Source organism: Medicago sativa, chromosome 3 (assembly GCF_051527215.1).
Source record: "Medicago sativa cultivar Bolivia chromosome 3, Bolivia_mono, whole genome shotgun sequence".
Taxonomy (NCBI): Eukaryota; Viridiplantae; Streptophyta; class Magnoliopsida; order Fabales; family Fabaceae; genus Medicago; species Medicago sativa.
This window is the reverse complement of record NC_140751.1, coordinates 92,654,386-92,680,090: the sequence shown is the minus strand read 5'-3', so window position 1 is coordinate 92,680,090 and position 25,705 is coordinate 92,654,386. Positions and strand designations below refer to the sequence as shown.

The window sequence follows — 25,705 nt, the reverse complement described above, 5'->3', positions numbered from 1 at the left end:
GTAAGAGAACACTAAAGTAAGCGTGCGAGACATGGGAAGTATCCTGAGTTGGTAACATTCAAGATTAAACATAAATAAGTAAAAATGACTTCATGAAAACTTAATCTCATCTATACAATTATATGATGAAATTTAGTTATTGAAACCTCTATCTCTATGTATCATGTCATGTCATGTGTGAATCCGTACAATATATTATATATATGGTTGATATTATCAATTCTTACAATATAACGTGATACAACAACAAAAACAACAAAAAAGAATTGGTAAATCATAATTTTAAAACATTGTTTATGAATACATCTTCATTTTGCTCATTCAATTAAAGACAATTCAAAATATTTCAGAATACAAAGAAAGATCTTGTCGCGTCATGTGCCTCAACTTTGAGACTATGATCTAATAAAGGTGGAAGTAAGTTATGGGTCTTGTTTAAATTTAGTAACCAGCAATGATTGGTGGAGGAGGTGAAGCATATGAAGAGCCAAAGTGAGGGGGTAGAATGATATCATCTTCCGGAGGTGGTGCACTAACAGGAGGAGGAGGTGATGCAGTTGGTGGAGGTGGAGAGTGGACTGGTGGTGGCGGTGAGAAAACGGGTGGAGGAGGTGAGTGAACGGGTGGTGGTGGAGAGTGAACTGGTGGTGGTGGAGAGTGTACCGGTGGAGGAGGTGAATGAACCGGTGGTGGTGGAGAATGTACTGGTGGAGGAGGTGAATGAACTGGTGGTGGTGGGGAGTGAACCGGTGGAGGAGGTGAGTGAACCGGTGGTGGTGGAGAGTGTACTGGTGGTGGTGGGGAGTGAACCGGTGGAGGAGGTGAGTGGACTGGTGGAGGAGGTGAGTGAACGGGAGGCGGTGGGGAGTGAACTGGTGGAGGAGGTGAGTGAACGGGAGGTGGTGGAGAGTGTACTGGTGGTGGTGGTGAATGTACTGGTGGAGGAGGTGAGTGAACCGGTGGAGGTGGTGAATGAACCGGTGGTGGAGGAGAATGCACAGGAGGTGGTGGGGATTGAACTGGGGGTGGAGGTGATCGCGTTCTTCTTTTGGGTGCTTCATTGTGAGGATCATCCTCAATTGGTGGTTCTGCTTCGGGTGTAGAAGGGGTTGGTGGTTTTGGTTCTGGCTTCTCACTTGGTGGTGGATTGGATGGTGTTGGTTTAGGTTGTGGACTTTGTGTTGGCTTTGGTGTTGATGGTGTTGGGGTTTGCGAAGGTGTAGGTTGCGGTTGTGGCTTAGGCACTGAGGGTGTTGGCTTCTCAGTTGGAGGATTGGATTGAGACGGTTTACCACTACATAATGACTTGGTGCAATCCACAGGTTTGCTTATAACCGCATTGCAATCATTTGTTGCCTTTTGTTTTGGCCTATTAGGTATACAATTATCCATGTCTTCCAACTCAATCTCTTTTCCAGGAGGCACGCAACCTTCTTCCTCGACATTAAAATAGTTATAGGAGAATGTAAAGTTCGCCAAATTAGGCAAACTACAGATACTTTTTGGAACAGAACCTGTAAGCTTGTTATGTGCAATAGAGATTACTTCAACCTCACTCAGTCCCTGCAATGTCTTTGGCAACGCACCAACAAATAAGTTCTCACTCACGTCCAAAACGGCTAAATGTTCAAGCTTTCCAATATCCTCGGGCAAACAACCAGTAAGGTTATTACCGATTACAACAAACTCATTCAAATTTTTCATTTGGCCAATGCTTGCAGGAATACAACCACTAATATCGTTATTGGCAAAAACAATGACTGATGCTGGAGAATTTCCCATATTTTCTGGTATTGTTGATGTGAATCTGTTGTTGTTTATAAATATAGCGTCGAGTGTTTTGTTAAAAAGCTCTGGAGGAATTTCTCCTTCAAATTCATTGAACCTGATATCAATGAATTTTATATCTGGAATTGAAAGAACATGATGAGGGAATTTGCCGACAAAACGGTTGTTACTAATATCCAACTCGTGCAAAAGCTTTAACTTTGAAAAGCTTTTCGGGAGAACCCCACAAAACCTATTTGAGTTTATATGCAAAAGAGCAATATCAGTTAACAAACCAAACTCAGCAGGAATGTATCCTGCAATGTCTGCTTGATTAAGATCAATCCCAGCTACAACTTGAATTTTTGAATCATTAAGAGAAGCTGCACAAAAAATTCCATTGTAAGAACAAACATTAGGGCCCTCCCAATTTGATGTGAAGTTAGTTGGGTCTGAATAAATTGCTGTTTTCCATGCTTGAAGTGCTATGTAAGCACTTTTGAGATTACGATTAGGAAATGTTAAATCTGTTTTATAGGTATCTACATAGTTTTCGGGTAAATCCTCATTTTCTTGAAGATGTAACATTTGACGACGAGCAATGGAAGAGGCTTCTTCATTGGAAATTGCATGACAGAAAAATGATGTTGATGAAAAGAGGAAAAATGAGAACAAGAGAAACCAGCCTGGGACTTGCATTTTGTTAAAACGCCACCTTGGTATATCCTTCAAGGTTGCTTATAAAGTGGTAAAGAAGGGGAAGAGGGATGGTGAATTAGAAGAAGGTTATAATTATTTATAGAGACAGAAAGGAAATTGTGTTTTAAGCCATTTATGATAGGCTATGCAAATGTTTCTGAATCCACAAGGGGAACAACCTTTCTTTATACAGAATTGGTGATATAAAATTAGAAGGTGTTTTTTTTGTCTCAAGTTCTCAACCATTTGCGCGTTGTCGTGTCTCTAATTTTAGAGGGTGGTTTCAACTTTCAACCATAGTTTACTTAGCTTAATTTAGCAAGTAATGGTTCCTTTGCCTAAATTTGCGACTCATGCAATGCAATATGGCCAATGCATAGTAAGTTAACAACCATGTTTGGTTAGTGGTTAATATCTACGAGGAAAATTAACCTATGATTATTCTAGTCGTTTCATTCTCATAATCATTTAGATGTGGTTTTAATTTTCTATATTTGAAAGAGTGGTCCACAAACACTTCCATTTCACCGTTGACTTTCTAATAGTCTAGTGGTCGTTCATTTTCCTTGAGAAATTGTATTTTGCAAGTATGACTATGTTTTGCTGAATGTATTTTGTCGATCTCGTTGGAACTAGCAATTATTCTTCGATAATGATTATTTCCTCCGGAATAAAATATAAGGAAAAGTGGTAGTTGAAAAAAATCAATTTATGTGGTTAAACTTAGTTTAAATGCATCAATTTTTCAACTACCATTTTTACTTATAATTCATTTCGGATGGAGTATTTTGTTGTGTCACATTTTTATACGAAGATATCAAAACCGTTTAGAAATAAAAGGTTGTAGAATATATTTTTATATCTGATCATAAGAAATAATTGAAGAAACTTTGAACAAACTATCTTTCACAAGTTTTTCACATTTGACATCAAAATTTTGATGTCAAAATATAATTTCTCTTTACGAATGAGGAACCTATTTTTCCAACTCCAAATTCACTTCACAAGTATACTTCCCACATCAAGACAAGACAAAAACACTTTTTTTCCATCTAGAAGTATACTTCCATAACTATGTATCAGAAATATAGAATTTGTTGCACTTGGTTAATTAGTTGGTATAGTTAAAAATTAGTTTTCAATTATGTGTACAATTGAGTTTTAGAAAAAGGAAGACTACGTACACAATTCACATCTTTTTATCAATTAATCAATATGAACCATAATGAGTTTTAATTTATCTCTATCAAGCTCTGTTGCTCAAAAAAAAAAAAAAATCTCTATCAAGCTCTCATGTTTATTTTACCTATAAGATGAATCTTCATCTTTATGATCATTTAATTTCTAATAATGTGTATTTTAACTACAAAGCATTCCATACATACAAGCTAGAACATACACCCTCCACTCTATAATTTTGGCGGGTTAAGATTTTTTTCACCCAGATTATAGATTCATTTCATTGATGTATATTAAGTATTAACACCAAAATAGGGATATAAAGTTGGTTTGGTGGTTGGGGTGAAGAGTTAACGAGTGGAGTAATAAAGGTGATCTCGAGTTTGATTTCTTCATTGAGTAAATATACTACAAAATTTACAATTAACATATTAACTGCTTCAAAAAACACCAAAACACCCTGGATTTTATTATTAGTTGTTTTACAATTCTAATTTTTTTTAATCTGAAGAGTATAAATAATCTACTATAAACAACCTCGTTAAAACAGTCATCTTAATTATATCCAAAGATACAATTAGAAAACAAATGTTAATATATCTTGAATTTCTAATACACCAATTGTTTTGAAACAAAAGTAAAATGCTAAGATAAACCAAAGATATGGAATGGAGAGAAAATGCTCTGATGACTAAATTTTCTAATGAATTGCAGCCAACATTCTACCACAAAAAAAAATTAATAGGCGTGTTAAACTAAATCAGAATATTGAAAAACTGCAATTGATAAAACATTGAACTTTATGAATTTTAAATAAACTGCATGGCTGCTGCCAAAAGAAGCAGACAGTGGAGCACAAATCTACTCAGAAAATAGTTATGTAGGATTCTATCATATTAAGTAGCAGCTTTCTCACGCTGAAGGTCTCTGACATGCAGCAAACAGTTGCCAACTTATAAAAGCCATCACCAAGGATGTGAAGAGCTCAAAACCGACCACTTTGGGAAGATGCCACCCCAATCCACGTCTCAAATAGCTGCAGAAGACACAGTTTAGCAAACACTACGCTACAGTAAATGGCACATAAAAAAGTTCGTGTTATGACTTAAAAAATAACTACTACCAAGCACCATATCTAATAGACCAGTGATTCTATCCAAAAAGACAGGTCTTTTATCATAATACACATCTACGCAGCAACAGACTCGGAGAAAGAGAGGTAAAAGTTGGAATTTTCAATTGAAGCCAGTGTTGTCAATAGCGGATCGCGGAAAATAGTAGATTGTTTAAATTCCACTATGCTACAATGCTATAGCGCCACTGTAATCTATTTGAAACACTTTGTACTAAATAACATATCGTGGAACAATAGTGATTTGTTCAGATTCCACTAAACAATTGCGCTATAGCTGCTATATAACAACACTCATTGAGGCTTTTGTGCTTGGTCTAGATTCAAAATATTGATTTTTTTTGAGAAGAAAAATCCCAGTTAGGTAGTGTTAGCAACACTCTTTTAACACTCTCTCTAATACTCACCCTCTTCTTGTTTTAAATCATTGCGGGTCTGCACTTTGCAAATAGAACCCACAAAATGTGGTGGGACATACATTGATTCCATCCAATAAAAGAGTGAGTGCTAGAGAGAGTGTTCAAAAGTGAGTGTTGCTAGCATTCCTCAAATTAAAATGACATCAGTGCATTTACACATCAACAACTTAACAGAAAGTGTAATGAGTCATTCAGTAAAGACCTTGTGATAGATGGCATGGTAGCTACAATCCCAGCACACAAGTATATAATAGGAATGAGGGTCTTGGGTTTATTCTTTCGGAGCCACATCAAAGATCCCAGTCCAGCGAGGGATATGCTCAAAACCTGTACAGATAAAGTGCAGAAACTTTAATATTATAGATAATACATATAAGACAAACTGCACACAAATTGTTATTTGTTAAGTCTTTTCGCCTATACCACATAACAACATTGACAAACTGCTGCATTATTCCAATTAATGTTGGATTATAAAAACAACATTGACAAACTGCTGTGTTATTCCAATTAATGTGGATTGTAAAAAATTCAAAACTCTAGGCGCAGTCACAAAATATTATCCGAGAGAAAAAAAAAATGGCTTCTAGCTAAAGAACGTACCAAATTTGCATTAGCCTCTAGGCCCTGCAAAATGTACTCCCAAGTAAATTCTAATCCTCTAGCACCCACCCAAAGAGGAGCCAACCTATGCAGTACAGAATCAGCAAACGCCCAGCCTGCCACAAGAGAAGTGACACCAACAAGTGAAAGTTAGAGAAGCAGAATAGCAAAAGAAACACCAGAGGCCGATCAAGGAAGGAGAACATCACTTCTAACTTCCAAGATGCACATAAATTTAAAACTAATTTTTGCTTCAGATGTAATAGTGTATCATATACATACCAAGTCCAACTGCTTGAAACTTGTGATTTTGAGAGATATTTCTGTGAGTCAACTGGGTTAAGGCAAAATAAAGGCCAGCAACATCAATAAAACCTATTAAGGCCTTCAAAAATTCCTGAAAAACAAAGCCATTTGTTATTATTCCAGACAACAAACATAATAAAATATGGAACTCTATAAGAATATATGAAAATTGGCTCTTAAAAGCAGACGAAGACCATTGTAATTTCTCAATAACAGACACAAAACAAATGAAAATTGCCATGAACCATCTATCCCAAAAGCTTAAGCTTTTAGGCGAAATGACACTAATAATTAATATCTAATATGCTCACTGACACGAGATCCCTTTGGGCTTTATGCATTGATAATGCATATGACCGCCTACTTATGCTGAAATTTAAGTTTTTATCATAATAAATAGGAATGGCAAGGATCAAACACTAGAGTCAAGAAAACTTTGTCACACAAGTCGTAACATCATGCCATAAACAAAATATACCAAACGCTTAGGCTTTGTTTGCGAGTTGGGTTTTGGAGGGGAAGGGAGGGGAAGGAAAGGCTTATGGAGAGGTAAACCCTTGTTTGGGAGTTTTAAAAAAATAGAGAAAGGTTTTGGGGGGTTTTGAAGGGATTCATATGTCCAATTTTAAAGTTCCCCCAAATTGGGGGGTTAAACATACAAATTGACAATTTTGTCCTCATAATAATTCAAAATTTTAATTATAATTTGCAAGATAAATAACAAAGTATAACATAATGTATTGATTTTAAGAGAAAAATGGTAAAATAGTAAAATTATCACATAAGCCCTCCATCTCCTTCCCTTCCTTCCCTTCCCTTCCCCTCCTAAGCCTTTCCTTCCCCTCCCCTCAAAACTCGCAAACAAAGCCTTAAGGTTTTAGATGAAGACATGTGAGTGATTATGTTATATCTCTAAATAAACAAAAGATAGCACGGGTAGAGATACTGCGGAATCTTGAAGGGGTCTACTTCCTCCCATCATGTGGCCCAAATCCCTAACTCAAAATGATTGGCTACATTTTCTCTCTCCCTATCCCTGCTTTAAATCATTATCTCTAGCAGGGTATATATACCTTCCTCACTCCTCTATCCCCAGCTACCATGAACGGTTATAGGAAAATCCTCCACAAATATTCTCTTGTATCTATCATTTATCACACTTAAGAAATTATCTCCTAATTACATTGGAGGGTATCTATCATTGTCATCTGCTCTCTTGGCACTCAACTTAAGCGAAAATACCTACTTTCACACTTATTAAGGATAGCTGTTGTACATTTAATTTTCTTGATTTCATTTTAAAAATGAATTACATTTACTAACTTACCCGTAATTATAGTAATTATCTCATCACACCATTAAGAAACTAATTTAAAGGTATTTTGGGTAATAACACTAAATGTTGTTAAATTAATTGAAATGAAAGATGCAAGATGATCATATTCAATTCATGTCTCTATTACACAAGAGTGAAGCATGAAATGGTCAATTATTTCAGATCCTACACAGACAAGAACTCCGTCCCTCCAGAATGGAAGGAATTAGAGCTTCGTACTACACCTTATTATAATTTAGGAAAAACTAACACATTGAGAAAGCAATTTAGATAAATATACATGTTACACACCTGATATGGATCAAAGCTATCACTCTCAGATACCTTGAGAAAAGTAGCCAAACAAATAAGCTGGCAGAGAAAGGAAAACAAAACAAAAAAAAAAAAAAATATTAGTTAGAGAGTTAATTAGGTTTGAAGATGTAAAAAGGAGTAGAGAAGTGTAATTAGCAGTAGCAACCTTTACTAATGCTGTAGCGAGATAAACAACTGCGGCTTTGATAGAAGTACCGAGTGTATCATACTCAGATCTGAATCAAATTCAAACTAATATATTATATTTAGTTTTCATGATGCGAAATTGGGGGAGCAAAAATTGAAATCGATAGATCTGATTTTGTTGAATGAAAAAGTACTTACAAAGGTGTGGCGGAGTAGTAGACGGCGTGAGGGCCGAAAGTGAGAATCGCACAGTTAAAGAAGTGAAACACCGTCATCTGATTCTGATCTTTTGAGACGACAGAAACAACAACAAGCGCAATTCCACTTCACCTTTCTCTTTCTCTTTCTCTTTCTCAACTCAAATCGCTCTTATATGCTTCTTCGCTAATCAAATTTTTTTATCTCGCTATATTGTTTTACTCAGATTAATTAATTAACCAACGAATATGTTTAACTTTAACCTTATATTTTTTTTTTGGTTACATGAGAAAAGAAAAAGAAGAAAAAAGAAAAGAAAAAAAGGGATTACATCCTTGCAAAGGACGCCCCAAGAGCATCAGCTAGCAAAGCTAATGACAAACTAGAAGGAGGCGTTTGGAGCATAATTAAAGGATCTACGTTATTAGCTTCCAACTTTGCTAGCACATCTGCACAAGCATTCCCTTCGCGAAGGGTGTGATGAAGCGATATTGACCAATCTTTTGCCATGAAACCTCTAATAATCTCTAGCTCATTCGAATAATGATGAAACTGAGATGTTCCCTCTGTGACAAGTTGAACCACATGCAAGGAATCTGAGAAACACATTACTTTCCTATATCCAGCCTGCCAACACAGTCTAATGCCCACTAAAAGTGCTTGTATTTCTGCATGGAGAATATTAGATAAACCTACACTCCCATAGAAACCAAATTGAAATGTTCCATCATGGTTACGCACCAAGCCACCAAACCCTGCCTTCCCTGGATTAGTAAGAGCACTTCCATCGACATTGAGAATCATGGCATCCTCATCCCCTTTATTCCAACACACCTCACGAATTGCTCGAGTGGAGTGGGAGGTTGGATTTTCAAACGCCTGTTTGGAAACATGTAGCTGAGTAAAGATAGAGGTTATGATCTGGTACTTCACAGGAGTTGTTCCCTCAAAAATAAATTTGTTACGAGAGATCCAAATATTCCACATTATTAATGGAGCTAAAATACCCGCTTCATCCACTAAAGTCGCGAGGATCTTTGAAATATTTTCTAGACCAACCTTGTGAAACATTGATGACAGTACGTCATTACTAGTTTTTTAGTCATATTTGTGTCCTTTTTGTAATGTTTAGAGAGTCAACTGCTTGTAATTCATGGTGAAATCAGATTAAAACAGGAACAAGAGCCCAAGAGAAGAAATTCCTGAAAAGATTGAAAAATGCCTAAGAATAAAACATCGTGCCACGATTGGATCGTAACGTGGCACGTTTGTTGAACGTGGGACAAAGAATTTGTCACTGGAAATTTCGTGCCACGATGAAATCTGGAACGTGCCACGATATGAAAGTTTGTCTGCTGCCACGTAGGATTAATGAAGTGATTGTGCCACGATTGGATCGTAACGTGGCACGATGATGGGCTTTCTGAAACCCTAATTTTGTGTCTATAAAAGCCAGAAGCGACCAGAAGCTTGGGGTGCGATTTTGGAGACCTAAACAGAGCATAGACGGCACCAGGAAACCGCAGAACACGCAGTGGATCTCACCCAACTCATAGTTGGTTCTGGTTTATGTATGTTCACTATTTTCTATGTATTTGATTGTTTAGTTATGAGTAGCTAAACTCTTAGATTGATTAAGCCATGAGATGAATCTTTGTGATCTGTGAACCATGTAATTTGTTACGAACTCTCTTTGACATCAATGAAAACTTAGTCTTTATTCAGAATTATTTGTGTTCATTGCTTTTTGTATGATTGTTTGCATGACTACTAACCCTAGCTTCTTTCAATCACATAAATTGATCTTAGGAATTGAATGACTACTAGCCCTAGCTTTTAATCCTGAAATAGTAATTCTGTTTAACTCAACACTAGGAACCTAGAGATAGGAAATTGAGAGTTATGACTTAAGGAATAACGTTCTGACTTTGCTTCCACGGTTATTCAATCTGGTTAAGAGATTAATAGGGTTATAACTTAGGAAAGGGTTTTGAGTCAAGAGATTGATCAAAATCACTTAGTTAATCCGTCGTAAAGCTAGGTTAATTTCTTTGAGAAAGAAGAGAGGTAAATTACTCACAGTGAGCAATAGAGGATTCGAAAGGCTTGATCATCTGTTTTTAATCCAATTATCAACCCATTTTATTTACTTTGTTTAAGTTTTATAAAACTAAATCCAACTGCCTAGGGCAACCCCATAAATTTAATACATCCTTAATTTTAACGCTTTTGCCGATTAGAAATTGAAACAGTCCATGTGGATACGAACTTATAAATTTTATTACTTCGATATATTTTTGGTACACTTGCCAGATATTTATCAAGTTTTTGGCGCCGTTGCCGGGGACTGTTGAATCATTTCAGCTTGGTAATTTCGTTATTATTTAGGATTTCTGTCATTTATGTTTTTTGTTTATATATATATAAAAAAAAAATTGCTCTTCACTTCTATTTCTTTGTGCTTTGCTACTGAAGAGTTTATCCAAGTTTTGCAGCTATGATAGACAGGGTACTCCTCTATGACACAGAAGAGATTGCTAAGTTGCAGTATGAAAAATATATGCTATCTTTTAAGATCAGAATTTTGGACAACAAAATCTCGAGTTGTGGTCATTATGAGGCGAATCAACCAAGTAGTAATTGTGAAGGGAAGAAAGAGGTGATCAACATTGATTACAATACTCAACTGCAAAATATTTTAGATGATTTCTTGGTGTCAAATCAAGTTTCATTTGAGAAGTTTGATGTTCAGTGTGGTGATCTTGTTGAGAAAGCACATGAGTCTCAAAGGAAGTTGGTTAAGATGGAGACTGAGTGTCACGAGGTTGTGTTGGGAGAAAATCCAAAAGTGAGGAGTGTAGATATTTCCTCAAAGTCTGAACCAACAGGGGTTAAGGAAATCACTCGTGTGCAAATGGATGCATATCCTTCTCTAAGGTGGGAGAGCTTAAATTCCAAAGGTTTAATTGTGAGCGCATGGGAGCATCTACTTCTTTGTTACAAATTCATGGAATTCCTACCAAACAAGAGGAAGAAGAAGGATGATGTGTTCTTTCTAACATATTTGCCACCCTAACAGTGGTTGAAGCGTCAAGCTCAATGACGTAAAAGAAAGCGCTTGGTGGGAGGCAACCCATCCTTTTTATTATGTCTTTATTTTCAGTATTTTATTTCTATTGTTGAGTCAAACAATTGTCGGTGTGTTTGAATAACTCAGTTGTACCCCATGTTATGTATTGAATTTGCACTTGTTTATTATTGATGAATTTGTTTGTTTATTGACTTTTTCCAGTTTAGTAACAAATGCTTGTTCAAGTGGTATTCCAAAAGTTCAAAAGGAGGAGTGACTTATGTTTCAAAGGCGAAGTGTACGGCAGTTAAAGATAGGTAGTCACAACTCCCAGATATCATAACTGTAAGGTTCATGGCCAAATTTTATTTTTTTTCAATTTACTTATATAGAGTGTTCCATGCTTTTACATTTCTAGAACTTGCATTGTTTCTCTACTGTTGATTGATCTTTGTCATTAGCACACTGAGGCAAAAGTGCTTGGTCCTGTGAGCCTTTTTGAAGCCTACCCTGTTTATATTTGAATAATTATCCTTTCTTTAACCAAATTGAGCCGGTAGGTTTAGATCTTTTTGTTCGGTGACAAACTGCATTACAAGCTTAGAAACTTTTAGGACTTGTCCCATATTGTTTTTCTGAGTTAGGCATTGTAGAATGTTGCTAAATATTAAGTTTGGGGTTGCTTCTGGAATTAGCAACCAACTAAGTTGGGGGTGGGGGTACTAGAGAACAAAGAAAGAACATATCATGAAAAATACACGGGAAAATGGTGTATATACACTCAAAAATGGTGTATAAAAAAAAGAGAAAGAAAAAAAATAGAATGAAAAAGGGACAACACATTGAAAATCAGAGTAACTTTAAACTCGATTGTCCCAATAGTTACAAGTATTCTCTAGTACCTTTGCAATAATTGTTGTTGTTCCATAAGGTGAATGAATGATGGATTGAATTTTGTGCTTAACTTCCGTAGGAATGCCTAACTCAAATTTTGTGTAGCCTACTTATCCAAATATTATCCCACCTTCACCTAAGCCCCGTTATAACCCTTAAAGACCTCAAAGTGTGCATTGACATTGATTCTGATTGACGTTTAGAAACTTTTCAAGCTTATGGTAATATGTAGATTGCATGTCGACTGTGTGTGAACCCTTTTCATATTGTTGCGTGGAGTTGTGAATTGGTGGTTGCTAACAAGTCAAACTAGCTCATCTTTAGCTAGTAAGGAGTTGAACTTTTTGGTACTATCGCTTGATCAGGTAATTGTTATTTTACTGCCGATTGTCAATCTTGCAAGCAGATTCCTTGAGGACAAGGAATGGTTCAAGTTGGGGGTTGTGATGACAGTACGTCATTACTAGTTTTTTAGTCATATTTGTGTCCTTTTTGTAATGTTTAGAGAGTCAACTGCTTGTAATTCATGGTGAAATCAGATTAAAACAGGAACAAGAGCCCAAGAGAAGAAATTCCTGAAAAGATTGAAAAATGCCTAAGAATAAAACATCGTGCCACGATTGGATCGTAACATGGCACGTTTGTTGAACGTGGGACAAAGAATTTGTCACTGGAAATTTCGTGCCACGATGAAATCTGGAACGTGCCACGATATGAAAGTTTGTCTGCTGCCACGTAGGATTAATGAAGTGATCGTGCCACGATTGGATCGTAACGTGGCACGATGATGGGCTTTCTGAAACCCTAATTTTGTGTCTATAAAAGCCAGAAGCGACCAGAAGCTTGGGGTGCGATTTTGGAGACCTAAACAGAGCATAGACGGCACCAGGAAACCGCAGAACACGCAGTGGATCTCACCCAACTCATAGTTGGTTCTGGTTTATGTATGTTCACTATTTTCTATGTATTTGATTGTTTAGTTATGAGTAGCTAAACTCTTAGATTGATTAAGCCATGATATGAATCTTTGTGATCTGTGAACCATGTAATTTGTTACGAACTCTCTTTGACATCAATGAAAACTTAGTCTTTATTCAGAATTATTTGTGTTCATTGCTTTTTGTATGATTGTTTGCATGACTACTAACCCTAGCTTCTTTCAATCACATAAATTGATCTTAGGAATTGAATGACTACTAGCCCTAGCTTTTAATCCTGAAATAGTAATTCTGTTTAACTCAACACTAGGAACCTAGAGATAGGAAATTGAGAGTTATGACTTAAGGAATAACGTTCTGACTTTGCTTCCACGGTTATCCAATCTGGTTAAGAGATTAATAGGGTTATAACTTAGGAAAGGGTTTTGAGTCAAGAGATTGATCAAAATCACTTAGTTAATCCGTCGTAAAGCTAGGTTAATTTCTTTGAGAAAGAAGAGAGGTAAATTACTCACAATGAGCAATAGAGGATTCGAAAGGCTTGGTCATCTGTTTTTAATCCAATTATCAACCCATTTTATTTACTTTGTTTAAGTTTTATAAAACTAAATCCAACTGCCTAGGGCAACCCCATAAATTTAATACATCCTTAATTTTAACGCTTTTGCCGATTAGAAATTGAAACAGTCCTAGTGGATACGAACTTATAAATTTTATTACTTCGATATATTTTTGGTACACTTGCCAGATATTCATCACACATCACTTGAACATCACTAAACCCACAATCAGCCCAAATTTCAACTGAGCGTGGACATAACATTAGACAATGAGAAATAGTTTCATCTTCACTGCAGAAAGGGCAAGTAGGAGTTAAAAGTACTCTCCGATGGCACAAGATACTTCTAGTGGGGAGAGACTTATGGCATGTTTGCCATAAGAAAAATTGCACACTTGCTGAGAGATGTAATTTCCAAATCCACGACCAAGATTCTTGAGAAACTTCATTATTATGTTGAGATAAGAGCCAAGTATAGCCACTTTTTGCGGTATATTGACCATTCAGACTAGCACTCCAAACCCAAGTATCTTCCAAGGAATCAACAAAACATGGAACTATATGTTGGATGGATGTAATAATATTAGGAGGCAACAAGGTATGTAAACTTGCAACATTACAAACATCGCCATCCCACATGTCTCTGATCTTCAAACAAATATCACCTGGAGCAATATCATGGACCACTTCACATAAAGGTTGCTTCAAAATCCAAGGTCGAAACCAAATATTTGTGTCCCCATCTCCTATTTTGAAGGTGAAACTGTCCTTCAAGAGAAGCAACACTTTTAAAATTGCTTGCCAAGTTGGTGACCCATTAGTTGCTATATCCAAAAACAAAGCTCCTTCTTTCAAATATTTATCAGTCGACAAAGAAACCCATAATTTATTTTCCGACTGCAATAAGCTCCAAACAATCTTACCAAGAAGTGCCACATTTTGAAAATGTGCGGTACGAATTCCTAGTCCACCCATTTTCCTAGGTTGAGCCATCTTCTTCCAGCTAACCATGTGCATACCCTTATCATTTAACCTTATATACTCTTTTCTCTCAAAAAAAAACCTTATATACTCTTTTCTTTTTTTTGATCAAGTTAATATACTCTTTTCTTGAGCAAAGTAGCTTAGCTCAGTTGGTTGGGACAATGCATAAAACATGTCCGTGTGATTTTTTATACTTGATATTTGATCAAATAACCAATTAATTTGGATCAAATAACCAATTTAAAATCTTGAAAAGTCTGAAGCTTAGTATAGACATGTTAATCACAACTTTTTATTTAAAATTAAAATAAAAGATCATATAAATAATTTAAAGATCGATCATTTGAGAATAATTTTATGGAGATGAGATTTCATTTGTGTTTTCTTATAATAGTAACAAATATTTTTAAAACTTTTTTCTCTCATTTTTTACATCATTAAAATCATTTTTAAGAAAACTACTATGGCTTTGTTTGCGAGTTTGGAGGGGAAGGGAGGGGAAGGCTTGGAAAAAAAGGAATGAACAAGAAGAAGAGATAGAGGAAAATGAGAAGGAGGGCTTTGGGGGTTAACTTCTCTTCATAATAGAAAACCCTCCTCATTTGGAGAAACTAAAAAATTGTATTGGAGGAGGGTTTTGGGAGGTTTTGGATGGTTAATAAGAATTCTTCAAATTTAATCTTTTGTAAAAAAAAAATTCTTCAAATTTAATCTATGTAGTTATAATATTTTTAAAATTAAAAATAAAGTAATCATATGCATTAATTTATCATTCTCTAAAAAACTACTTTTTTAGAAAATTTGAAAAATTTCTCTATTTTTCCTCATATTTTACACCCCTCAAAGTCTTTCCTTTCCTTCCCCTCCAAACTCCCAATCAAAACCTATATGTCAAAAGAAAAAACTTTGTATTAAAAGGACTTCATATTTTTTGCTATATAATTATTTGTAGAACTTTTTTTATGAAATTAAATATAAAGTAATATTAAATTAAAATATGGTTACATGTTTAATATAATTTTTTTTTTTGTATATTGTTGATGTATATACCGTAATATAAAAGGAATTTCGTAAGTAATTATAAACTTTATCCCTAAAAAAAAACTAATTATAAACTTTAGTTAGGCATGTGCTTATGTAAAAAAATATTTCAACGAGACAATATTTTTGTAAACTTCAATTTAGATTTATAAATATATATTTTTTGGTGCAAGGATTTCGATATATATAATAATTTTAGAGGAACCAAAACGAAAAGTTGGTATATTTATAGGGACAAAAAATATATTTAACCCTAATAATTAATAAGAATGTATCTTTTTTTAGTAGAAAAATAGTATCTCTTTTTCAATACATGTTGTTTTATTGTAAATTGTGGAAAGACGGACACTACAAGAATTTTGTGAGTGTAAGCCAATTTGAGGCAGACCGCAATTCACATAATTGTACACAGCAAGACCAAAATGTTAGAGTGATGAAATTTAACGAATATTCTAAGCATGCAAACTCTAGATATATCCTCAAACATAATACTATGTAGCTCCCTTAGAGGGGCTTCTAAAATAATGGATGAAAAACAAATTTGTGTTAGACTAAACGTAGCTAACCAATATGCTCTTTTATTGCCTTCATGTCAAGTGTGGTTGATATGAACATTCCAAGGAAGATCAATGAGATCACAGAGACGACGAATCAGGATAGGGGTAGCTCCACTAAGCTTGCAGTTGCCTGTGACCATATCCACTAGTAGTTTGGAGTCACTTTCAACAATGAGTCTTCTAACTATCTTTAACCCCTCATACATGTCCCACATCCCGGCATGAGAAGCATCGCAAGTACCAATCTTTCTAGCATAACCAGTTATCCACTGACTAATGGCGTCTCGAAAAAGGCCCCCACAACCTGCAAGGTCCAATGGCTCCTTATAAGCTCCATTAGAATTAAGTTTGACATAATCTTCATGTGGTTTTTTCCAGCCAATGTAGATAGTGTCAAGATGTCTCGACTCTCCTGCTAGGTGAGGATGCTCGCCCATCTCAATGGCTCGAACCATCTCAAGAATCAGATGAATATGATTAGTAGGCCGATGAAAATCCTCCTTTAATATACTTATATTTTTCCACCTCCAAATGTTCCAACATGTCACCATGAAGGTAGTTCACCGGTTCTCTGTGTGAACTCCGTAACTCCGATGAGCGATGTTTTTGAAGATCCCATCCTTGCAATTCAAAGAAAATAAATTAGCAATATGTATAGAAGCCACTAACCTGATCCAAACTTGGGTAGCATAAACACAATCTCTTAAGGCATGGATGAGCTTCTCTTCGCCATTCCCACACACATGACAAAAGGGGATATCCCAACTCTCCATCTAATCCGACGATAATTAAATTATGAAAAATCTATTACTAATATTATATCTTTTTGTGTTTGAGTAAAAGTATCGATAATAAACAATTTGAAATATTATTTTTAAAAAAGCTTAAGAATTATAGTTGAGGTTAATTTATAAATTATTATACATTTAAATTTAATTTAATTGGTATAAAAATAAAAGTGTTGTTAACAAAAGGTAAAAATCATAACTACAAAATCTCTAATGTAAACATTATTATTAAAGAATATTTGTTAGCATTTTTCTAAACATTTATAAACCTGAATAATATTTAAACTAATATTGCAGAGCCCTCAATTAAGAGGACTAATTAAAGAATTAATACATGAAAAATATTTAAACTAATATTGCAGAGCCTTCAATTAAGAGGACTAATTAAAGAATATTTGTTAGCATTTTTCTAAACATTTATAAACCTGAAAAATATTTAAACTAATATTGCAGAGCCCTCAATTAAGAGGACTCTTCCAAAAACTAACGTATGCCACAAATTGTGACGTTGACACGGTATTCTTTAGTAAAAGGCGAAAGAATAGTTCGCTATGTCATCATCACACGGCTCCGTGCTTAACAAGAGAAGAAGTCATTTCATTTTATATGCAAGCAGCTCAGCTTTTGCGTCAGACGATGTGGGACATTAGTTTGAATATAGGCATCCACTCACTTGACCCCTTTCCTTTCTTTCCACCCTCAACAAAGGGCAACCTGTTGTCATAACTCTTCTTCTATTTAGTCATCCACACATCTACTTGGCATGTTAAATCTTTGATCTTCAAAATGTTTACAATCATTTTAGATTTCTTCAATATCTCAAAGTAGAAGATTAAACATGTCATCGAAGCTCTACTTCTACCGAAAGAGAGCGATATATATATGGAGCATAGTAACATAATTCCTGGAAAATGCAGAGAACCGCGTACCAATTCGTGAGTACCGAATTCGGGTACTTCAGCGTATTGGGTGCGCATGAATTCACGTGGAATTCGTAAAAACTGTCGAACCACACGTCCCATGGAAGGAATAACGGTGATTGCTTCCTATTTGAAATCACATTAAAATACTTCTTTCTTCTCAAGCTGCAGAAGCCTCCTTCTTCCTTGGCATGATGTCTTTCATAAACTTTCACTTTTCTGGAATATTCTCTAATCATTTTTCCTATCTGCAACAGTAATACAAGTGACTGTTTCTTACCATGCCTGAGAAACTTGTAGAAGTGCCAAGTACCGCTCAGTTTCTCATCTTTCCTTCCAATTTCATTTTATTTTTTACAAGACTTTTTATGAGGGTTTAATATTACCATTTATATAGGCCATGTAGCCTACATTAAGGGGCTAGCATAAGTTATAAATGCACTTATAGAGACGAGACACAACCATTGGATATCACCCTGACATATACTAGTAAAAATTTGATAAATGAAAGTGTTTGAATGTACTACACATGTCTGTGTTGGACACCAACACATGTTGGATCCTTACACACGCATTTAATTTGAAGTGTCAATGCTACATAGCTAATAAGTTGTCGCTCAACAAAAAACTTCGAAGCAGACAAGCAGGTTTATACAGATTACCTGCATGATGGTCGGTTATCTCTTAGCACTAAAATCATTCTTGATGGTGATGAAACAATGATGCACAAAACTAAAAAGTAGAAGTAATAAGAAAATCATCAACTTGCTAATTTTACATTTCTATCTTACTGATACTCTTATTCAACATATACAGAAAAACAGCAAATGAACTACAATATATCTTTTTGGCAAGTTAAAGTTACTCATGAGCAAGTTAAGGCTGATATTTTTTTCTTTACACAATTTCATCTTTGTTTAGGCCAATAACCCACAATTTCCAATTTCACATGACAGGCAGCAAGTAGTGAATTTGGGGAAGAGTCCAAGCTACAAGGTTTCATTCAACAATCAACAAAACATGCAAGAGTGAAGTTATCTCACTTTAACATTGATAAATCACAAGAGAGAAAGATTGGTAAACACCAGTATAGGTGGTGGCTTGCACGATGCAGAAAACTTCACAATTTGCCATTAAATTTCAAATAGATGTTGGTCTATAGTTAATGTGGTTAGTCGTTGTATGTCAATGCCCTTAAAAAGAAAAGAAAAAAACATATGGAGGGTGATATTGGGGCAAGGGTACTGTGACTAATGGACATTGTTGTTATGTTAAATATCCACAAGTGACATTTCAACTGAGAAAAATGATAAATTGTTGAGCCTGACGGCTAAACCCCGACTCTTTCACTTTTTCAAGTAGCTATTATAATTTCGTCTATTTAATAAAATAAAATCACCTTATTTAGTCATTTACTATTGGGCGTCATTCAAGTTATTGTTGGGAAAATGAGTTTACTACTTGGTCATTGATTTTTTTTTTTTTTTTGAGGGAACTACTCGGTCATTGAAGTCATCTAAGATTACGAATTGGACCTAATAAAAAATAATCACCTTATTTTTAACGATGGAAGCATGTCAAGTCTCAAAGATTTTTAGTTTAATAATGAAATATTTTCTTCTATGTATTTTTTTAAGGGATTTTTATGTATTTCCTTATGTTCAATAGTTTTTTAAGACAATATTTTCTTTTTAAGATGATAATGTAATTTTTTTTTTAGTCAAATAGCCAAGTGACTAAAATTCACCCTTTTCAAGGTGAATAAATGGGGTGTCCGCTATGGTCGGGGGGGGGGGAAAAAATGATAATGTAGTTTAAATGAAAAAGAAGTGTATTTTAAATTTTTACATTCTACACCCCTAGTTGTTATATACTTTTCCCTGAGTACCATTTCGCGGTTACTATTTACCGGTACACCCATTACCATACCTTTTCTTCTAGCCAAAAAACTCGACAGCTGAAAAAGAGAAGAAACTCAGCCATCCAGACCAGCGGCACTGCCGCCTCGAACCTCCCACTCTCTCTCCTGCGGCGGCAACACTTCATCTCTGTGCGCGACTTCTCTCTGTGCCAGACCACGTTTCCGGCGACGCAACCCTTTCTCCGGCAAGGTAACCCTAAAACAGTGCCAATGTATTCACGTGGTCGCGATTTTCTGTTCTGTCACTTGTGTGGAACAATGCTCACGGTTCCCTCAACTGATTACGCATGTTGCCCCTTGTGCAAAACCAAGTGTAACATAAAGGGTACAACTTTTTCTTTTTCTCTTCAAATTAATCTATTAGTGTTCTTGTTTTATTCTGATTATTTTATGTATGTATCTTGTTAAGTTTGTAGCTTAAATGGTTTAATGATTGATGAACAGTGAATCAAAATTTCTAGTTGGTGCTACACAATGTATGTGAAAATAAAATTTGGTCTGTAGGTGATGAAATAATTTTTGAAAATGAAACAAAATAGTATTTTTATATTGAAAGAGCAAGGTGAATTTGACTCAAGTTTGAATACTGGCTGAAACAATCTTTGACTAGACTTTACTTACCTCCAGACTAAATTCTGGATTACCAGAGTGCAATTCGTCAGGGATCGGAGGGTTAAGACCAAACAGAAAGTGCAAAGTGTCTATGCAGTAATGTACAACTTGATTTCTCTTATTTACAATATTAAATATATAAGCACAATGCCAAGGGTAACAAATAACAACACTTATATATGGAAATAAACATTAGGTGTTTTTGTGGACATTATTTAATCTGAAACCATGTATTGAAGCAACGCACACTGATAAAATAGTCTTATTTGATTTGTCTTCATTTGATCTATTAATTGAGGAGTCTTCTTGACTCTTTAGAGCAATACTTACTTTTTTTTAACAAAATGTGTGCCCCTATTAAGTTGTAAAAAATGTATCATCTAGTCAATGCTTATGCCTTCACAAGACATCTGTGTGTTGTTTTTATGTTAATGATAATGATACACATCAGATGTGATTTTATAGTTATCTATCTGCTGCTAGTATTTCATACTCCTTAGGTGCAGGGGTACAACTGTATTGTGTATCTCACTTATGTTCTTTATGTCTTTATGTGATTCATGTCATGTGTAAGGCTTTACAAGTGAAGACACTGTATATGAAAGCTATTTTTATGATTCATCAGTTAAAATAGGCTTCTATGGTGTTTTTGGATTTAAGAACGTGAATATGTTAGACCGTTACTGTCCTTGCATATGCAGTAAACAATTTGTTGTGCATATTGTGCTCAAGTTAACTAATATTTTTTGTGTTTCAAAAACCCATTATAAGTCCTAACTGAATGTCCTTGTCTTCTTCAGATATTAAAGGAAAAGAAATAAGTTACACAATTTCTGCTGAGGTATGTTTTTGCAGATTTTATTTTTATAGCCCAATTTAAACATGTTATATCCATCCCTATCCTATGATTATATCACTATGTTCTATCACTGGCTTATAGTTCCTACGGCTGAGTGACTAGGTGTTTGGATAGAGAGTATATTGAAACCACTGCACACTTTGCAAAGGATCATCACTATATTGACGAGTGATGAATGAAAATAGCAGAGAAAATTTGCTTCAAACTTCTTTCTATTAATTCTAGATTTCTTCTCTATTTTCTGGAGACTCGCCCTTCTTGAACAGAGTCACAATACCACTCTTATCATATATCATCCATGTTCAATGCTAGTGTGTTTAGATGAAATTGATTATGTCCACCTCCGCTATGACTTAGGTACATATAATTCACAGATCTATGATAAGCTGTATTTATATTTTTTTTTTGGGATACAAGAGGGCCTAAGCCCAGAAAAAATAATGAAAAGGAAACTACCGGTAAACTAAAAGAGGAGTGGCAACCTTTACATCATCAAGATACCTCTGGCTAATCTGATTAGGACAATTATCATAAACTATTAAATTTGTGCTATTACAACATCCAACATTAGCAAGTCCATCCGCACACATGTTCGCTTCCCGATAAGAATGATTTATCGTTATCTCCCACTCACGCTCCATTAGTTACTGAATTTTCTGCACTAGTCTCCAACCATTGGCACTAACACACACTTTCTTCTTAATACTCATGATAACTGCTTGGGAGTCAATACACAACTCCACCGCCTTGAATCCTTGATCAATCACCATCTGCAGCCCAAGCAAAACTCTCCAAAGCTCGCCTATGCTGGCTCCATCCCTATTCAATTCTACCCAACCCGTCAAAGGAGGTTTCCAACTGATATGAACCTGTTGTGCATGCCTGCCATTGATCACAGCTTCAGCCCTTGAGCCATATGATACTCTCTTTCAATTTGTTAAGCACTTCTCTCCATCTGTTAATTGGGCTTGAAATTTTTTCGTTGTGTATCTCTTTATTTCTCCAACTCCAAAGTTGATGACAAGCTAATGCCCAATAGTCTCTCCACTGCTAATTACTTTCCCATTCAACTGTGCAATTCACGTTTAAATCCACCCCGTCAATGAGAATGCTGTCAAAAAAAAAATCTCCTTATGCTTGTAAGAACCACATTCAGTCAAATGGCAAGTGCTTGAGAACAATCTATCAACACATGCTGTTTTGTTTCAATTTTTTCTCTACAATGGATACAATATGGAGTACTCAAATGCATCTTGTTCTTTCTCTCATTAGTTTTTAAGCTCCCATGGAGGACAAGCCACAAAAAGCTCTTAACTCTCTCAGGTACCCCCAGCCTCCAAATTCTTTTCCAATTGTCATTTCTGTCCATAGAAGCATGACCACATAACAGAGAACAAGTACTAGCAACTGTGAAACTGCCAAACACATCTCCTGGACATAAATTCATATCAGCCCCTAACTCCTGGTGTGGAGGCAGAATGGATTTAATCTTGATTTGAATTTCACTGGGCAACCAATCAATCATTTGGTCATTCCGATTTCCACTTGCATCCACCAATCCTGCTGCTACTGAAACTTGCTGCAGATTTGGTGGTATATCTATATCAGCAATTTTATAATCCACGGCAATCCAACTATGATTCCAAGCCATTGTAATCATTCCATTACCAACAGAACGATACTCATATTGAGCGAAGTTTGGCCACACCCTCACCATAGTCTTCCACAATGCAGAATCAGCTGCTGTTGCTATTACTATATTCTCCTCCATATTAGCTCTGTTATATTTACCTTTCATCACTTTACACCATAGTGCATTTTTCCATGATCTATGTTCCCAGCCAAGTAAACGATATCTTGATTTACTTTGTCGTGGTGGGATATGGTGAAAAGATCACTGTTTTAGAAGTATGAATGAATAATTTGGCCTTTTGAAATATCAACCTAGGTTAGGATTTTGATATCAATTTAGAAAAATATGTGTCTTGATTTTAAGCACGTACAAATTCACAAATTATTGATTATTGGCAAATGATCCTTGTGTACTTTGTGGTTGGCAGGATATCAGAAGGGAACTTGGAATCGATCTAATTGAAGAACAGAAGGTGCAATTGTCTAAGGTAATGCATCCTGCAATATGTATTTAATGACATGATCTTTAAGGAGATGTTTACATGTTTTAATGTTATATTTGTTGTTGTTGTTGTTTGTTTACAGGTCAACAAGACATGTGAAAAATGTGGTCATGGTGAAGCTGCCTTTTATACCAGACAGGTATTATGAGACTTCACAATGAAGCTTGCCAGTCTAATTTGAAGCTAGTTTAGTACTCAAAATTTATGTATCTAAATCTTCCTAATTTCAGATGAGATCGGCGGATGAAGGGCAAACTACTTTCTACACATGCACCCGATGTGGTCATCAGTTTCAGGAGAATTAAATTTGAACCTTCTACGAACAGATTGTCTGCACGCTTTACTTTCTTTTTTGTCCCTTTGGCTGAAATCTGCTCCAACATTAATTTGGAGAGAGCTTTGTCCGTTCAATTGGAAGTTTTGATCCTATGTAGCTTGTACCATGCCTGAAAATTATATACTGAAATCCACATAGAAAAGTTGTTTTGGTGTTAAATATGAAGTACCTTGTGGCTTCTAGATCTTTGTTGCTAAATTCACAGTAACCACCTTTTTACTATTTTTTTCCCTATCAAATTTTGATCAATTGTCATGCATTACTCAGGTATTGTGGCCTGGTGTTTTCTATAGTGTGTGCTAATTTATCTAGAACTGTGTTTGTAGTACTTAGTTCGTTGCTTTTTTGGGTGAATAGTACTTGTTTCCTTTTATGACATGTTAGTGTTCTGCTGAATTTATTTTCTTAGATGTTTTTTGCAATTGGTATAAAATTTTCTCTTAATTTCCCATATTTTAAATTTGAATACGGTATGTTTGATTCAAGATTGTTGCCGGTCTTTATAAAACAGTATGTTCGTCCCTCATTTTAATTAAAAGGTGCACTTAGTGAAATTTGGTTTTGAAAGGACTGAACTAAAATAAAGTCCTTTAATTTTATGTTTTTTTTTAATGTTAAAATGTGCAACATAGCAATTAATCTTTGATAGTTTATATTACATCAAGGCTTAATTACATTTTTGGTCCTCGTGTTTTGGCCTACTCACGAAAATGGTCCTGCCCTTTTAAAACAGAACAAAATCGTCCTTCAATTATCATTTTTGTTACATTTTTCGTCCTACCCCCCATTTTATCCTCCAAAAACGCGCAGGTAATTTTTAACTGATGTGGCAAAAAAAACACCTATGTGGCAATTCCCCCTTGGAAAATGTCATTTAAATCAATTAAATAATAAATATAGAAAACAATTAAAAAATATAAAATGCTTAAAAATAAAATAAAAAACCAATGTTGCAAATCAAAATCCAGAATTATTAACATTCATTCATCTTTTCTCTTCATCCATTTACAATTCATCCCTTCCATAAATTCATCATCCCTTATTCAAAAAAATAAGGCTTAATTACACCACAGGTCCTTTAAGTTTGACGTTTGTAACATATAGGTCCTTTAAGTTTGTTTTGTAACAGATAGGTCCTTTAAGTTTGACGTTTGTAACATACAGGTCCTTTAAGTTTGTTTTGTAACAGATAGGTCCTTTAACTTTGTAACAGTGTGCAACTAAGTCATTCTGTTAACTCACCGTAAAAAAAACACTGACGTGGCTGTGAAGTCTGTCAATTTCGTCTCCTTTACCCTTACATTTCCCCAATTCTCAAACCCTGATTCCATTTTTATTCATACCAAAGCTTGAATTCGTCAAATCAATGGCTTCCAAGTGTAATACCAGCATTATTGCAGGGGAAGAACGCAGGATAGATGATAACAATTTCTTATATAGAGAGTTGAGTATATTTATCATCGGTTTCATCATCTCAGTTATTGCCTTTGCAATGTACTTGGTAATCTTGGACAAGAACTTATAAAGTCCAACAATTAGATTTCGTGTGGTAGAACTGTTGTCTTCTTTCCTTCGGTTATCTTCTCCTGATTCTTCAAAAAAAACTGGGTGTAGTAAAGGAGATGAAATTGACAGACTTCACAGTCACGTTAGCGGTTTTTTACGGTGAGTTAACAGAAGGACTTAGTTGCACACTGTTACAGAGTTAAAGGACCTATCTGTTACAAAACAAACTTAAAGGACCTATATGTTACAAACATCAAACTTAAAGGACATATCTGTTACAAAACGAACTTAAAGGACCTATATGTTACAAACGTCAAACTTAAAGGACCTGTGGTGTAATTAAGCCAAAAAATAAATTCATCATCCCTAAATTCACAAAACCCTTTTGAGAGAAGCCGAAGTTCTCTGTTATCTCTCCTCTTTGGCTTTATTCCGGCGAACACCTAACCTCTCCGGTGATTTTACAGTGAAGAAATTTCATGGTTTCTTGATAGTTTATTCCGC

General features: G+C 35.3%; 2 protein-coding genes, 1 non-coding gene and 1 pseudogene across 4 annotated transcripts; 1 reads left to right on the top strand and 3 right to left on the bottom strand.

Annotated features, from left to right (window-relative positions):
• Positions 1–266: 266 nt before the first annotated feature.
• On the bottom strand, positions 267–4,088 carry LOC146942018 (pollen-specific leucine-rich repeat extensin-like protein 4 pseudogene; annotated as a pseudogene). The gene has a single exon (XR_015032551.1). The product of XR_015032551.1 is annotated as a pollen-specific leucine-rich repeat extensin-like protein 4 pseudogene (transcript).
• A 98-nt stretch (positions 4,089–4,186) lies between these two features.
• On the bottom strand, positions 4,187–8,222 carry LOC146942017 (seven transmembrane domain protein). Its single transcript, XM_085755985.1, has 7 exons — positions 8,081–8,222; positions 7,902–7,971; positions 7,733–7,792; positions 6,082–6,196; positions 5,800–5,915; positions 5,399–5,523; positions 4,187–4,681 (listed from the first exon to the last, which is right to left on the bottom strand). Exons 1-7 carry the CDS (start codon positions 8,155–8,157, stop codon positions 4,558–4,560), a joined length of 687 nt encoding a protein of 228 aa, XP_085612111.1. The 5' UTR covers positions 8,158–8,222; the 3' UTR covers positions 4,187–4,557.
• A 9,142-nt stretch (positions 8,223–17,364) lies between these two features.
• Positions 17,365–17,481, bottom strand: LOC146942016 (U5 spliceosomal RNA). The gene has a single exon (XR_015033897.1). It is a non-coding gene; the product is annotated as a U5 spliceosomal RNA (small nuclear RNA).
• A 2,246-nt stretch (positions 17,482–19,727) lies between these two features.
• LOC146942015 (uncharacterized) lies at positions 19,728–23,917 on the top strand. Its single transcript, XM_085755983.1, has 5 exons — positions 19,728–20,077; positions 21,165–21,205; positions 23,284–23,343; positions 23,441–23,497; positions 23,589–23,917. The coding sequence occupies exons 1-5, from the start codon at positions 19,963–19,965 to the stop codon at positions 23,661–23,663; spliced, it is 348 nt and encodes a 115-aa protein (XP_085612109.1). The 5' UTR covers positions 19,728–19,962; the 3' UTR covers positions 23,664–23,917.
• Positions 23,918–25,705: the final 1,788 nt, after the last annotated feature.